General features: G+C 37.5%; 1 protein-coding gene across 2 annotated transcripts in view; it reads left to right on the top strand.

The window, feature by feature from the left end:
• The window catches only part of AGTR1 (angiotensin II receptor type 1), a 28,024-nt gene extending 13,477 nt beyond the window's left edge, over positions 1 to 14,547 (top strand). The window contains exons 2-3 of one of the 2 annotated variants that reach the window (XR_009959321.1): positions 6,283 to 7,795; positions 12,521 to 14,547. Coding sequence is in view for 1 of the 2 variants with exons in the window: in XM_062583112.1 (XP_062439096.1) it covers positions 6,335 to 7,375 (1,041 nt within the window). In the remaining variant the exon portion in view is untranslated. Of the gene's footprint in view, positions 1 to 6,282; positions 8,003 to 12,520 lie in introns of those variants that run through there. The other variant, XM_062583112.1, reaches the window with a different exon arrangement.
• Positions 14,548 to 15,314: the final 767 nt, after the last annotated feature.

The following is a 15,314-nucleotide window of genomic DNA, read 5'->3' as shown; positions in this document are numbered from 1 at the left end:
CTTCTTTACAGAATAAACTGAGAACACAATCATATATAAGAGCAGACTCTTTTGAAGTATGCTGGAGGAAATAAATACAGGCAGAAGTTCTCAAGGTCAGAGTATATAAACAGTTTACAGTGAAACAGTAACTGGGCCTCTGCTAGCACAAAACAACTAATAAGCAATTCAGAGTTTTGATCTAAAAAAAAGAACTGTATCCTAGAAAGATTACAGGCAGTTTGTTTGCCAGTGATACAGAGCTGGCACAAATGAAGCAGACCAGCTCCAACTTTTGCAAATGAAAGACTGAAACAATCTACGTATACCTATGTCCTATTAAGTTATGGACTTAAAAAGATTAATATTTTGCTCTAAAATAAATTTAAAATAAAATTTTATAATCTTATATTGTCAAGAAAACACGAAAACATTGCCTCACCGCTATGTGATTCTGAGTTACAATAGTAAAACTTTTTTTAGCAAATAATTTTTTTTAATTTCTGCATGCTATGTAGGGTAAGCAAAACAATAAAATAAGTTAATTAAAATTTATTTCAGATCAGGACCCCACTGTTGCAAAAAGCATGAGCATAAAAGAAATTCCACTTAACTTATGGAGTAATTGAGAGTAATAATTAACTGGGGGTAATAAAATTACTCAGAAATGTATTGGCATAGGTCATACAAATATAAGTTTGTAGAGTTAATACTGCTTTTTTGCTTCAAAAATACCAAAGCATATTTCTGAAGCATAAAGTTAAGTATCTTAATGTAACTCAGAAGATAAGCAAAAAAAGTGCATACCACAAAACGGACAGCCAGCAACTTCAACTGATTATGGCACTTTTTGTGAAAGACTGAATAGGAGGCCAGCTATTTAAAAAACAAAAACAGAAACAAAAACGAACAAAAAAGCCAGTACTGAGGTCCTGCAGGTTATGTTTGTTCTCATGTCATGTCACCTTTTGATCCAGAATTTGCAAAAGCAACAACTGCCTTGACACTTTTTGATAAGGGTTTTTTAGCTTGCTTTCTGTTCCTGATACTCATGAACTGATGTACAGGCAATTTTATACTGGCTATTGCCATTTCATTTTAGTAATATTTTGATTTATTCTCATTTAACATGAAATCTGAGACATTGACCTCTGTGGAAGATAGTGGCGGTGAGCCAGGAAGCCTATGCAGAATGCAAGGCCACAATAGTTTGGCCATCGTTATTTCCCAAGTGTGTGATGTGGCATCTCATCCTCATTCACATGTTAATTCTGGACTAAAAACACTTAGGCAAGCCAGGACTGGGGGGAAAAAAAGGGTGTTAGAAGGGTCAGCAGAAATAAGAGCTAGCAGAAATTTGCAGCTTCATAACATGTCCATGCTCTACAGCTTGGAAGAATGTGTTGAGCAGAGAGTGGAACTGCACCTCTGGCTGTTAATTCTAGCAACTACAGGCTTTAATTTCAGAAACACACACACACACAAACACACACACACATGCTCGCTCACTTCTAGATTGTTTTGCTACCGGCCAGAAAGCACCTGGTTTTGGTTTGTTTGCGGGCCTAGGTAATCTGGATGCCAGCAGGAAGCTAGAGTGGGCAGGGGAGTTTCCTCCTCCCTGTTTTCAGTGTGCATCCAGTGCCTGGGATAGATGCTGTAAAGGAAAGCCTGTAGCTCAGCTCAGTCCCTGGAGGATATGAGGAACAAGCTAACTGGAGCTGGACAAGCCCATAGAAAATCTAAAAGAAAATCTGTATAGCGTTTTTAGCATTTTCTTACTTAGGATTCCGGTGAAGGAAAGTTGGGACATTCAGTTTGAGAAATCTGGGAATATAATGTCCTTCCAGTATAGCATTAAACACTAGTATTTATTATAGGAGTATCTCTAAATCTAAGAAAATTAAAATGTTTCTGTCTTAAAGTGCTACATGGCACTTTGGGACAAGAGGTATGCATTCTACCTGGGCCATGAACAGATGCCATTCATAAGTTTCATTGACTTAAACTGTAATGGAGCCACAAACCTAGGGAGACCTTCGTCTGAAACTTTGCAGCAAGCTGAGCGTTCCCACTTCACTGCAAATCTGCATATTGAAGCAACTGACATCAGTCTCGGGAATCCCAAGAAGTAGTCCTTCCCCTTGCTCTGCACCATGGGTTTATAATACAAGAACACAGGTTTCCTGCCAGAATATTTGCTCTGAGAAGAACAGTACTCAACACATTTCTTATCATCACACATCTTTTAAATCCGTACTTGTTAAAAACAGTAATTCTTTTCCCTGGGCAGAACGCTCTTCCATTTGATGCAGAGTGTTTGTAGAATATAACCTCACTGTCAAATGAAATAAGCAGTGATACTAATATAAGGAAGAGGCTGAACTAGGCATATGAAGTGGAAGAGATTTGCTGTGGCAGTGAGAATAAAGAATGAGTAGGTAGATGGGTAGAAAAAAAGGCAGTGAAATAAAGCATTTGAAAAGTGTCATTAGTTTTCCAGAAAAAAAGGAAAAAGAAGAAGAAAGTAGGAAAGGGGGAACTAAGCTCTTGTGATAAAAGAAAAAATATTACGCTGACAGCAAGAACTAAACCTTGTATACTGAGCATACTGTTCGAAAACATTTTACAGCCTCTCTTCCTGTGTAATAATTTTGCATAGAAATAAAGCATATCATGCTTTTAAACACGAAAATGTCTTCTAATTTGTACAAAAAGCAAATAATCCACCTACCAGCTGGAGAAGGAAAAAAAAATAAAATAAAAAATAGAAAAAAAAACTTACATTATCTAATGGTGAGGTGGCTAATCTGTCGCAGTTCAGTTAGCCTGAATTTATTTAGTCAGTGTCAAAGCAAATATCAAAAACACATTTTCATTTAAAATTTCACTAGTGACATCTGCTTACCTATTTATAGCTGATGAAGCTCTCACAGGAAGCCAGAGTCAGTGCAGGCTTATCTGTCAGTAAGCAAAGTGTAGTTTACCTTACGTGGGCCCAGCAGCCGTTGTTTTTTCGACAGGCAGTTTAATTAGGATGCATGCTCGCCCAACAGATGCATTGAATGGAGCAGTAAATAGTTGGTAGAGCAGTCTGAAGCATTTCATTATCAGTAACTTATTATAATCATTGTAATTAAAAAAGATAAAAGGTCAAACAGGACAGTAACTTACAACAGGGGTTTGATGCGCACCAGATAATTTGCTTTTGAGACTGATGTTGCCACACCATTCAGTTGCATCAATTCAATCCTCTTAGAAAAAGCTCCTTGTGTATCAGCCTTAAAATGATCCAAATATCATTATGTTAACTCAGGTCATTTGAGATGCCTTAAACAGAATTATCAATGTGCACAATTTCTATACTTTTATTTAACTGGATTTTAACTGGCCAGTGGTTTAACTAGCCCTGGTGAATTCTGGCAGGGTAAAGTTGTATTAGCCATCTATTTCTGCAAAGTTTCTAAACAATCTCCAGTACTTCCCCTGGGGAAGTGTTTCCTTTGTCTAAAGCATATATAACCATGGCCCTGGGACAAGTGAGTGAACTGCAGCAAGTGGTAATGACAGCAGAAATAATAGTGGTTAAAAAAAAAAAAAAAGAATAAAATAGAGGAATAACTGCATGCAAGGTTTTCACACCACCACCCCTGCCCTGCCCTGCCACTCATAACTGCCACGGGCCCAAACTCTTCAAAATGTATGATTTTTTTTTCTCCCGCTTTGAAGCTTTTTCTGGTATGCTAAGGTTACAATTGTCCTTGAGGCAGCTGATCTCACTGAGGGTAACACTGAAAGTTTAAAACTTCCAGTGAATCTAAAAATCCATCAGTGCTTTCCCCACAGCAGCTCTTCAGCAGGTCAGTCTCACAGCTGTCCATGTTTTCAGATAAACAAATTGCAATTCATATCCATTTACTCAAAAGCAACTGCATACTATGTTTCTGCTTCCTTTTCATTTACTAGAAACAGGAATGGATTTCTTCATGTATTCATTGTAATTTCTTGGTATACTTCAAAGCTAGTAATGTGCCAAACAGATCTTTTGTGCAATTCCGCTGACCTGAAGAGTGTTGCACTAAAAACCAGGTTGGTCCTTTACTTCCAGAAGGGTTATATCCTTACACAGATAATAAATTAAAATATGACACTATTTCTTGACCAAATTCCTGATTCTCCACGGGAATTGTTTCTCATTTTTACTTTCTGAATACTCCAAAATAAATTTATGCAATTTAATACCTCGCAGGAAGTACACAAAATCTCAGAGCCAGACACAGATGTCCAAACTTGATTTTTTAAACACATTTTTGAGAATTTAATGTAGTCCTTACTACACTTTCAAGAAAGTGCATATGCTATTCATTACATCAGCTAAAGCTACTGCTGGCATGAGAAAACCCAACTACCATCTGAGTAGAAAAGGGAAATTGAAAGTTAAATATGAAGTATACAACACTCCAGGGATAGATAAAGTAACACTGAGAAAGACATTTTGGCTTCTACTACTATACAGAAATACTCAATCCCACCGAAAGGAGAATCTTCGCCATCAGATCTGGTACGATTTTTTTAATTTCCCGAAAAAACATGGCTATGTTTGTCTCAGTCTGCCAGTTAGTACACACGGAGCAGGGTGTATTCACTGAATAGTACCAACTGGTTTGGAAGAAAGGTCTTCTTCAACCTCAGTTGGGCCTTTTTCTGCTTTATTGTAGGTCGAGCTTGCAGTGATGTTTTTCTTAACAGATACTTCACTATGGTTTCTTTTTGGCCTTAATCTCAATGGGTGTATAAATGAGCAAAGGCATTGATAATGAGTAGACCATGCAGCACCAGCATGTAGCTAGGACAAGGCAAATATTTGCAGACCTTGATGCCTCAGAAACTATTAGTTATTGTCAAAACTTCTTGGTCACTTCCACAACTCAGGGCTGAGATAAGAAGATTTCTTTATCTTGTAATGTTTTTATGCTGTCTCTCCCTGTCCTACAGATAACATGACCTTCCAGAGAGCCATACCCCATGCACGCTAGTTTTGGCACAGTTTAAAAGCCAGGAAGTTGAGCTCAGGACGCATAGAGTGCCACACATGGTCAGAATGATATCTATTTGTTTGTGCCAGCTGCATTTGCTTGCCTTTTTCCACTTCCTTAATATGGTAAAAATAACCAATGTTGTCTTGAAGCATCTGTTACAATTGAGGTAATTAGACTAACTCACAGGATGAGTTGGAGAGACTGGGAAGAATTAAATGGCAGCTCTTGACAGAAGTTTTGTCTTTAGCTGCATTTAATTAGCTATTCCATTCTTGATAGAATTTCCAAGCTAAAACTTGAAATTACCCTGTTACCTTTATTGAAATGAATCAGCTTATTAATGCGAAAATTATTCCCAGCCCAGGAAAACACATAGAACATTAGCGATGATAAAGATACACCAAGTCTGTTAAGAGCACAAGACTAATAAAGTAAGAGCAAAAGGGTGACCTTGCTCATAAGGGGCTGGCTGCAGCTTGTATGCGGGGTTTGGTTCCTGGCTATGCCTCACACTTCCTGCATGGGCTTTGCCAACACATATCTGTGCCTCACTTCTCTATTACAAAGAAGGATTAAAGAGACACTCCATTTGGAGTAAGGCTTGCCTCCCAACGACAGCATGTCAAACACTTCACACAGCAGAACCCTGCCGTTAATGGGAACCTCAGGGCCGAACAACACAAATAATGAGCAACCGTCTCCATAACACCAGCACCTGTATTTCTGTAAACTGCAAGATCGCATTTGCAGATTTGAGACTAGATTACCATTTCTATTCAAAATCAGCAGAAAACCCTATGCCCATGTTTTTGGAATGAAATTCTGTTTTCATAGATGATGAGGGCAGGATACTGCCCCGTACTTTTCAAATAAAAGCATATGGCAACGGCAGCATTAGCTGTATAAGGTAAAGGCACAGAAAATCAGGAAGTGCTGACAAATAGCTGGGAGTATATGTTTATGAACAAAGACTTATTAAAAGAACCAAAATGTTTCTATTTTTTTCCCATTAAAAGTCTTCCTGAATAAGTACCACTTAAGGATTTGGCCTATAACCCAGTTCTCAACTGAAGGCCATAGGCAATGGTCAGTTAATGGCAGATAGATTAATTTCTTACTCTTCTGTGTCCTGCGAATTGGAAATGAAATGTCTTACAATGAATTGGATCCCCAGTTAGTCACAAAGTCTTGAAGTTTAATTGAAATCTTCTTCTAAATTAATCCTTCTCAAGAATAATATTTTCTTCCTTTCCCCCCCCTCCAGGTGTGACCTTCGTATTTCTCTCTGAAACTAGGCTACAGAGGAAGAGATCAAAATGGTCTCAAATTATTCTACTGAAGAAACCATTAAAAGAATCTACGTCGACTGTCCGGTTTCAGGGAGGCACAGTTACATCTACATTATGGTTCCAACTGTTTACAGTATCATCTTCATCATAGGCATATTTGGAAACAGCCTGGTCGTTATTGTCATTCACTGCTACATGAAATTAAAAACAGTAGCCAGCATCTTTCTGCTAAACCTGGCCCTGGCTGACCTGTGCTTTCTCATAACTCTGCCGCTCTGGGCAGCCTACACAGCCATGGAGTACCAGTGGCCTTTTGGCAACTGCTTATGTAAGTTAGCGTCAGCGGGGATAAGTTTCAATTTGTACGCCAGCGTGTTCCTGCTCACGTGCCTCAGTATTGACCGGTACCTGGCCATAGTACACCCAGTGAAGTCCCGAATTCGGCGTACCATTTTCGTTGCCAGAGTAACTTGTATTGCCATCTGGCTTCTAGCTGGCGTGGCCAGTTTGCCTGTCATCATTCACCGTAATATATTCTTTGCAGAGAATTTGAACATGACAGTCTGTGGTTTTCGGTATGACAATAATAATACAACGCTCCGGGTTGGGTTAGGTTTATCCAAAAATTTGCTGGGCTTTTTAATACCTTTTTTGATCATATTAACAAGCTATACCTTAATTTGGAAGACCCTGAAGAAAGCATATCAAATTCAAAAAAATAAGACCAGAAATGATGATATTTTTAAGATGATTGTGGCAATAGTATTTTTCTTCTTCTTTTCCTGGATTCCTCATCAAGTGTTCACTTTTCTGGACGTATTAATTCAATTACATGTAATAACAGACTGCAAAATCACTGATATAGTGGATACAGCAATGCCCTTCACCATTTGCATCGCTTACTTTAATAACTGCTTGAATCCCTTTTTTTATGTTTTTTTTGGAAAAAATTTTAAAAAATACTTCCTTCAGCTAGTAAAATATATTCCACCAAATGTCAGTGCACATCCCAGTCTAACAACAAAAATGAGTTCCCTCTCATATCGACCACCAGAAAACATACACTGACGCACTAAAAAGACTGCTGGGTCTTTTGACACCAGGTGATGTGTTTTGCAATATATTTTTTTCAGAACAACCTTGTGAACGAAACAGCAAGAGTGACAGAATTCATCTGCAGTCCTGAACACCACAGCTTACTGCTCATTGCTAAAACATTAAACCACCTCAAAGAAATCATACTGTAAGGATTTAGCAGTGGCCTTTCGTTTTATATTAAGAGGACTGCTTGATTTTCATTTTGTTCTTCTTTACTGGAAGCAACATAAATGGTGGACAGGGACTTGGGTGTTTCTCCCAGCATCCTGCCATTTCCTTCAGAGGGTAGATAAAACTGAAAAGATTTCTGAACCGAAGTTAAAGGAAAAGCATGTATAAATTGTATGAATTCAGAAGGACCTGTTTTGCACATACCTGAGCAATTTTAATGTAAGTATTCAGAATTTTGTTCAAGGAGTCAGAAGAGGTGCACTGCCTGTTTGTTTTATCTGTAATTACATATATCATTATATTTATAATATAACTTGTTATTCAAATATATGTTACATCCACAAGCCCAGTTCTAAACCAAGATAGAAATTTAAGGATCTTAAAATTTGATCCAATTCCCCCTTATGCTACTATTTTTCATTTTAAAATGGCAAAATATTTAGTAATATATGCAATAAATGCAGATTTATTTATTAAATATAGAAGAAATATATTTCTAAATTTATATTCCTCCTCATAGATTTTAAATAGTTTAAATAATATGCTCTCAGTCATATCACTAAAAATCTGAGACCAAGCTTTGCCCTTGACTTTTATGGAATTACTCTCTGTTTCTATAAAACCAATCCTAGAAAAAGGAGCATTTGCTCCCTGTGACTCTCTTTGACTTGTATGGAACTTGTATGGAACAAATTTACAGTAGCATAAATCAAAGTCTGACTCAAACTCCCTTTACAAATGAGGGAGAAAAGGGGAAAACCACTGTAGGAAGTTTCAGCTAAAGATGTACTTATATGCCCTTTTGACCTCAAGTAATGAACTCCAGAAAATATTTGTTAATTCAGTCTCATCTATTTTCTTCAAAAAATAAGTTCATAAATACTTTTCAATATAGCAAAACTTAAAAAATTCAAATTTTTACATATATCATGTAGGCAAATAGAGAATATGCAATATGCATAGTCTTAAAAATAATATATTTGATGTGGGTTTTGACTAGCTAGCAAATGGTTGTATTATTCTTGTCTTCTGATTATCAGTGTCTTGCACATACACAAATATTATTTTAAAAGATAGTTTCCTAAAGTTAAAATAATCTTAAGTCCAAATACAACAAAATAAGTTATTTTTATAGTTTAATACTTTAAAATGGGACTGGGACCAGGTCTGAGAACCTGATGCCTTTTCCTGATCTTTCTTTCATTTACTTTAAGGCAGGTTTCTTGCATTGTGCCTGTGTTCTTCCACTTGCAAAATGGGAGCAGTCTCTATTTACATACTTTACAAGAGCACTGTGAGGATTCAGTAAAACTTCTAAAGCACTTTGTGAAATTTAAATGAAAGAGATTATATTAGTATTTTAATGGAAGGCTAATAGCTCAGAATTTGAAATCTGGATGCATGTAATTTAAAGAGGCAGGTAAATTATTCTCATTTTATATAATGCTTTACATTTAGCTTGTATCTATCCTCAGATGTTCATGTGAGACAGACATTAAAAATGAATCTGACAATAGTCCCATGCATTATAAATAGCATCCAGAGCAGTAACACTGCCTCAGCCCTTGGTGAACTGATGAAGGAATACCTGAGCTTGCCATTTATCTATTTGACGTTTTGTTCATGCGCACACATGCACGCTTCGAGCAGCACTGGGAGCCTTCTCTGGCAGATACAGTGCTTTCTTAGACATAATTCAGCGTGCTGTGCTTGCCACCTGCTGGATGTAGCCAAAAACGTTGTGGTGTCTCCTTCTCTGACAACTTTAAGACGAAAGACTGTTTCCCTGCCTCTTGATGGATCTGCAGATCCTTACCTATGACACAACTCCTACAGAAATAGCTGCTTCCTGGACGGAGGAGTTTGTTTTAAACTTCCTTAAGAAGGGGCTAAGCAAGCTTTATCTCATCACCTGCTGATTCTTTGGTCACCCACATGCAATGTCCCAGACCATCACAACAGATGGTTCATTTCCAAAATGGTGATTGTATTACTACACAAGCCAGCCATCCCAAAGAGAAAACAGAAGCAAATTTGTGCAAGTGGTATCTAAGTATCTAATTGAAAGGACTCATTTATCACCTGGAAGAAAAGCAGAATCAGTAGTGACTGGATTACAGCAGAAAACAGAAGTTAGTGTCTTTGATCACTTCAGGCCCAAGTCTGCATTTTTAAGAGACTGTGCGTCCTAACTGCTGGTGCCACCTGTGCCTGTCTGCACCGCGGGAAAACCGAGGGCATGCACACTTGGCTGCGCGTGGCTGCAGGAAAGGCAGGAGGGAATTGCAGCTGGTGTGCTTTCAACAGAAAACTGGCCTTGAATTGATAGACAAAGAAAGCAGAGAATGCTTTTAAATAACGTTGGAAAGTTTTTGTTCTCCTAAGGGCAAGGAGAAGGCTGCTAAACACAGTGAGTCATAGGTTAGTGTTTGCTAAAACTAAAAGCAAATTAGTAGATACTGAAAAGTAACCACCTAAATCTACAGATAAAATTCTCCAGCGACTGTAGCTGTAGGGCAGCAAAGTGAACTGTTGTGGAGCACAGAGTCAGTGTTCCTGGGTACAGCCACATGGTGCAGCTCCAGGCACCCCACAAAGCCCCGAGCTGGCAGCTACCCAAAGAGCCTCTTTTTCCCTCAGCACATCCACACCATTTTCAACATGCATCCAGCTGCAAGACTGGAGGTGCTGAGAAACAGCTTGTTGCTCAGCACTATGCTCCCCGGCTCATGTACTCACTGAAAATGTCATGCTGGAGACCTGGGCGCAGGGCATGCAAAGGAGCAGCAGCACCATGGAGTGCAGGATCAAGCCTGTCTAGTCACACCATGCCATTGCAGCACTTAGATTGCATTGCTCTGCATGCATGCTCTCCAGCATGCAAGAGAAAGACTTGAGTCTCTAAGACTTAAGTTTTCTGTGTGTATATCATCTGTAACAGAGGAGAGCAGCAAAGAGATCTTCCTGTTGCTGGGTGGGTACTAATTACAGGCATTGGCCACTGTTATGGAGCCTTATCTGTGTAACTCCCTACAGAGGGGCAGGCAGGAGAGAGCTAGAGCATCCTTTGGTGCAAGATCCTACTCTTTGTCTACAGGAAGGAGTACGATGGCGCTGACTTCCTTGTCTTTGGGGAGCTTTGGGTTGAGCCTTCTTAATTTAATATGAAAATAAGAACTAGTTATATGTGTTTAAGAACAAACTCCCACTAGCTTAAAGAATGCACAAGTTAGTTAAGAAATAATAATGTGATATTATTTTTAAAAATATATCCAAAGCACTTTTTATTCTCAGGATGACCAAAGCAAGATACTTGACAAACTCTGAGTCCTTTCCTGTACTCTCTGGGTGTGGGGAACTCAAGCCAATGCTCATGGGGACAGCATACAGCCCTAAACGGAGAAATTGCTTCATCTGCTCCTATTCTATCACGATTACATTCTGTTGGCTTGTTTGAATGAATACTTCCCCTCTGCTGGCAGAATAGTTTCTAAATCACATTGTGTTTGACATATAGATGAATAATATTTATTACTATTTATTGTGCAAAAGTACTTAATATGACTCAAGTTTCATGTTGTACTCTCTACTTGCTTGCCTGTTATGTACCTACTCTAAAACATATTTTATGGATATATAAATATCTGCACTGATTAGCCTAAAATCCAGCAAAATCATTACAGCTATAGTGGAGATCAATTTGGCTCCTTAGCTTAACAATTTCCTCATGTTTACAGAGTTAATCAAGATGTTGCAGAGTAAATATCAGGTCAAAAGTCCCTTTCTTAACTAAAATCATTATTTAGATGATGCTTTTAGATGATGCTTCCCATCATCTGCTTGGAACTGTGACAACAGCAGAGAATGTAGTGATTCCTAAGTTTTGTTCAGTTTTGCTTGCATAGCTTCAGCAATGATTCATCTTACTGACCTCCTTTCTAAATATACTGAATAGCAAATATTCCCAGAGAAAAGTTTACCATAGAAAGGAGACAGAAATACTGAAAAAAAAAAGAACAAAAGAAAAGAAAAAGAAAAAGAAAAAGAAAAGGAAAATCCTGAAGCAGGAACTTTCTCATTTTGAAAATATTTAGTGTTGTGCTGCATATAAATATTCAAATTAATTTTTGCATCAGATGATTTAAAAAAAAGAAGAAATCTTTCTGCTAAGTACTAAGAAAGTTTTGAGAGGCTCTCTTAATTTCTGAAGTGTCCTGTCCACTTTGGTATGTTCTTACCTGCCTTGCAAGGTCGGGATATGCAGCTCTGCTCCTTGGCATTGCCTTGCAAGCTGGGGCACATCAGCGCAGCAGCTAGCACAGAGCAATGAGGTTGTTCTGTCAGTCATCGAGCCCGTTGCACCAGCGGCCTTGCTACCAAGGCTGAACTAACAAGTCCGTAGTGTCAATGGCAGAGCTGTCAAGCTCATTGTCGCTGGCGACTTCTGCAGTGGTGGCTAGACACTCAAACAGGTACAGACCATGCTTGAGAGCAGCAGTACGTGATCCTTTTGGTAGACTAGTGTAGCGGTCTGCAGCTTTAAAAATACTTGGTAAATTCAGCAACAAGAACTAGATGTTATTTTCTTTTAAATATTTTTGTGCAGTCATAATTTGTAAAGTGGTGAATGTTAATGTTTTCTGCTTCAATAGAAACACTTTTGCATTGTAGTTGCTTTACTACTGTTATATAAGAGCATAACTTCTACTGTCTGAAGTATTACTACAAACAGATGTCGTCAATAGATAATAGCTTTCATAAAAATGTCTCCACTGCTATATTAACCCACCCAAAGTCAAGACAAATGTTCGTGTTTCATTAAAGTACTCAAGCATTATCAGTATATCTATAACTATTCATCTTAGGCAATATCATCCATCCTGAAGTACTTCTATTTAATGCTGTAATATTTTGTATCACCATTCCTCATTCTTTTCACTCCAGAGCCTATCCCAGCGCTCACTGAACTTGCAGATGAGCAGGTTGTATCTACAGTCCATAATGGATAACGATGGAGAATATCCACTCAGCTCAGCACCAACTAGCTCCAAAATTGCATGCAGAACAGAGGCTCAGCAATTCACTCGTATTACTCAGAACAAGCTAAGCTAATTAAGTTCCTTTGGACTAGATATTCAGCAAATGACTAATTTTGCTACACACAGCTTTGAGATTAAAGGCAGAATTTAAGAAGTTTAACTTTAGAAACTAAATGAAGTTAACCTAGGGAGAGATTCACCTAGCATAGTGTGTCAAATGTAGGGTAACATTAAATTACGACCAATTAGTCCTGAAAAGCCATATTCAGGCTGCCTGTCCCAGAATATTCAGTGTAAATATACCCACTCATTTAGAATAAGTTTTGAATTTTTTCTTAAGCAGTGCCATGTTATGCAGAGTAGATATGCCCTGATGGGTTCACGAAATTAGAATCATCATCCTAGCAGTTGCTGGGCAGGGGTTTTTTGTTTGTTTTTCTCCAAAAAGGGTGGTAGAATAGAACAAATATTTCCATTTCAAATTTGTACAAAAATCAAATTAAATTTAATCTTGCATATCACTAGCAAAGCCCACCTCATGTTCAGTTTTTTAGTGTTACACACTGGAAAAAAGTGTAAACAGTTATAGGCTGGACCTATAAGATAGTTATCCAGTAGGTAAGTTAGATGTATTTTAATCATTCCTCTGCTTTATATATTGGCAGCACTGTGATGCTACAATCAAGTATGAGTATGGGGGAAAAAAAAAGATATTGTTAGAACAGGATAGAAGGCAGACTGTTACAGAACAAAGGAGAAAACTGCAAATTTATTTTCACTCTGCAGATAAACATTAAAAAAGAAAAGAAAAAAGAGGGAGCCCAAAAAATTCTCTCATAGGAAAAAAATATAGAGTGTAGAAAGCAAAATACTAGAAAGTTTCATGTTGTGAGCTCATGTAAAGATGAGGGAGGAAATTCCCTCCCCCCCCCCCCAAATTTTTAAGTGCCTCAAACCAATATTCTCAAGAAAACAAAAACTCAGCCGTTTTTCTTAAATTGAATGAATAGCCAAAAGTGTTTTAGTCAATGAAGATTTGCCACTATCGACATTTCTTTAAGGGAAAATGGTACATTATTCTTTGTAAACCCATCAGATATTATATGTCCAAGAAAGGAAGACAATGTACATATAGACATACAGACATATCAGTTTTACCCACCTAACCTGAACTTGTCCTCATCCTTAATTTACTACATAATATACAAACACAGAAAACAAACCAAAATAAAATATAAAATAAGTTCACAAAATTTTATATAATACTATATATATATTTATATATAATTTTGCTGAACAGTTATGGAATACTAAGGGATCTAAATAAGTTTGTTTTCACAAGTTTTTATTCATTTAACAGATAGCTTTTATATATATAGCTTTTGTAAGTTTTCAGTTTTGCACTGTAAAAAAAAGTCCAAGCTCAACAAGAATTTGCAGACCTGAAGGCCTCTTTCTGTAGGGGAGTATCTATAGAGTGAGGGGATGTGCATGATTTGCAGGATACCTTTCAGGGACAAGGTATAAACAAACACGTACATGAGATGCAATTGCATTTACTAGATGATTGTTAACATTGAAGCTATTTTTTGTGAAATTGAATTATATGATTACTCTAAATAGCAAGCAAAGAAGCATGTAGAGATGCATACTTTGTTGCACACTGGATTGTATTATACAGTGCAGTGTATATATATGTTTAATATAGGGATGTGATATTTCTGATATTTTTGAATTTCTCTGGGTATCTATAGTAACTTTCTGTACGACTTCTTCAATTTTTACATAAGAGTGGACAACAGATATGTCACAGCACTGTTTTAGAAAGACCAAGTTTTAGATAGGTTTATCTCTAATTCTGCAAGAAAGTAACCATTTTTCATAGAAACATTATCTGTAACAAAGTGATCATATTTTGAAGTGTTGAAAATATTAAACGACCTAAAATACATTTAAATAAGTGGTGGTTCAATTCAATCTTCACATCACATGGTTGGCTGTTTCTTCCAAGTTTTGTTTCTCATCAAACCCAAAAGCAGACGTGCTTTTAGCTTTAGCTCCCTGCATAGCTAACAGAACAAAGAAAGCAGGTGGCCTGGCAAGACTGCTGGCCTCAAATGGAAGGGTACCTTAGCTGTTCAGCTCATACCCCAGAAAGTCTGAAGCTGTGATGCAATTTTGTTGTGATCAACGAGGCTTGTGAATCAATTCCCTGTTAATTACAGAAAACTTTAAATGTTTATTGGAAAAGTACACTGTACTTACTGCTTGAGTCTAGAAATATCCTACCAAGAGATTCACTCCTACATGCTCTCCCTCATGCTTTCTTTAAGCATCTAACTCCAGCATTCCTGTGGGACTCACTGCTAATGTACTTATCAAATAAGCTTCAAGAGGTTGGCAGATGAGCACAAAAACAACCTTAACGCTCATTACTGTGACACACAAGTAGGTGTTGGATTTAAACGGGAAACCTGAATCATGATACTGTCAAAACACTAGAAAAGTATATACTACATTTAAAAACAATTTAAGACATTTCAGTTTTGACCTCTTGCCTTCAGCCCAGATGAAGGCTGCAAACTTTAGTATAAATTTCAAGCAAGATAAGTTTTTCTTTACACTGCTTATCTTGGAGCTCTTTAAAGGCTAACTTTTCTGCCAGATCAAATACTTTAACAAGGTTATTCCATAACAGA

The sequence above is a fragment of the Rhea pennata genome, chromosome 9 (assembly GCF_028389875.1).
Source record: "Rhea pennata isolate bPtePen1 chromosome 9, bPtePen1.pri, whole genome shotgun sequence".
Classification (NCBI taxonomy): Eukaryota; Metazoa; Chordata; class Aves; order Rheiformes; family Rheidae; genus Rhea; species Rhea pennata.
This window is presented reverse-complemented; position numbering and strand designations above follow the sequence as displayed.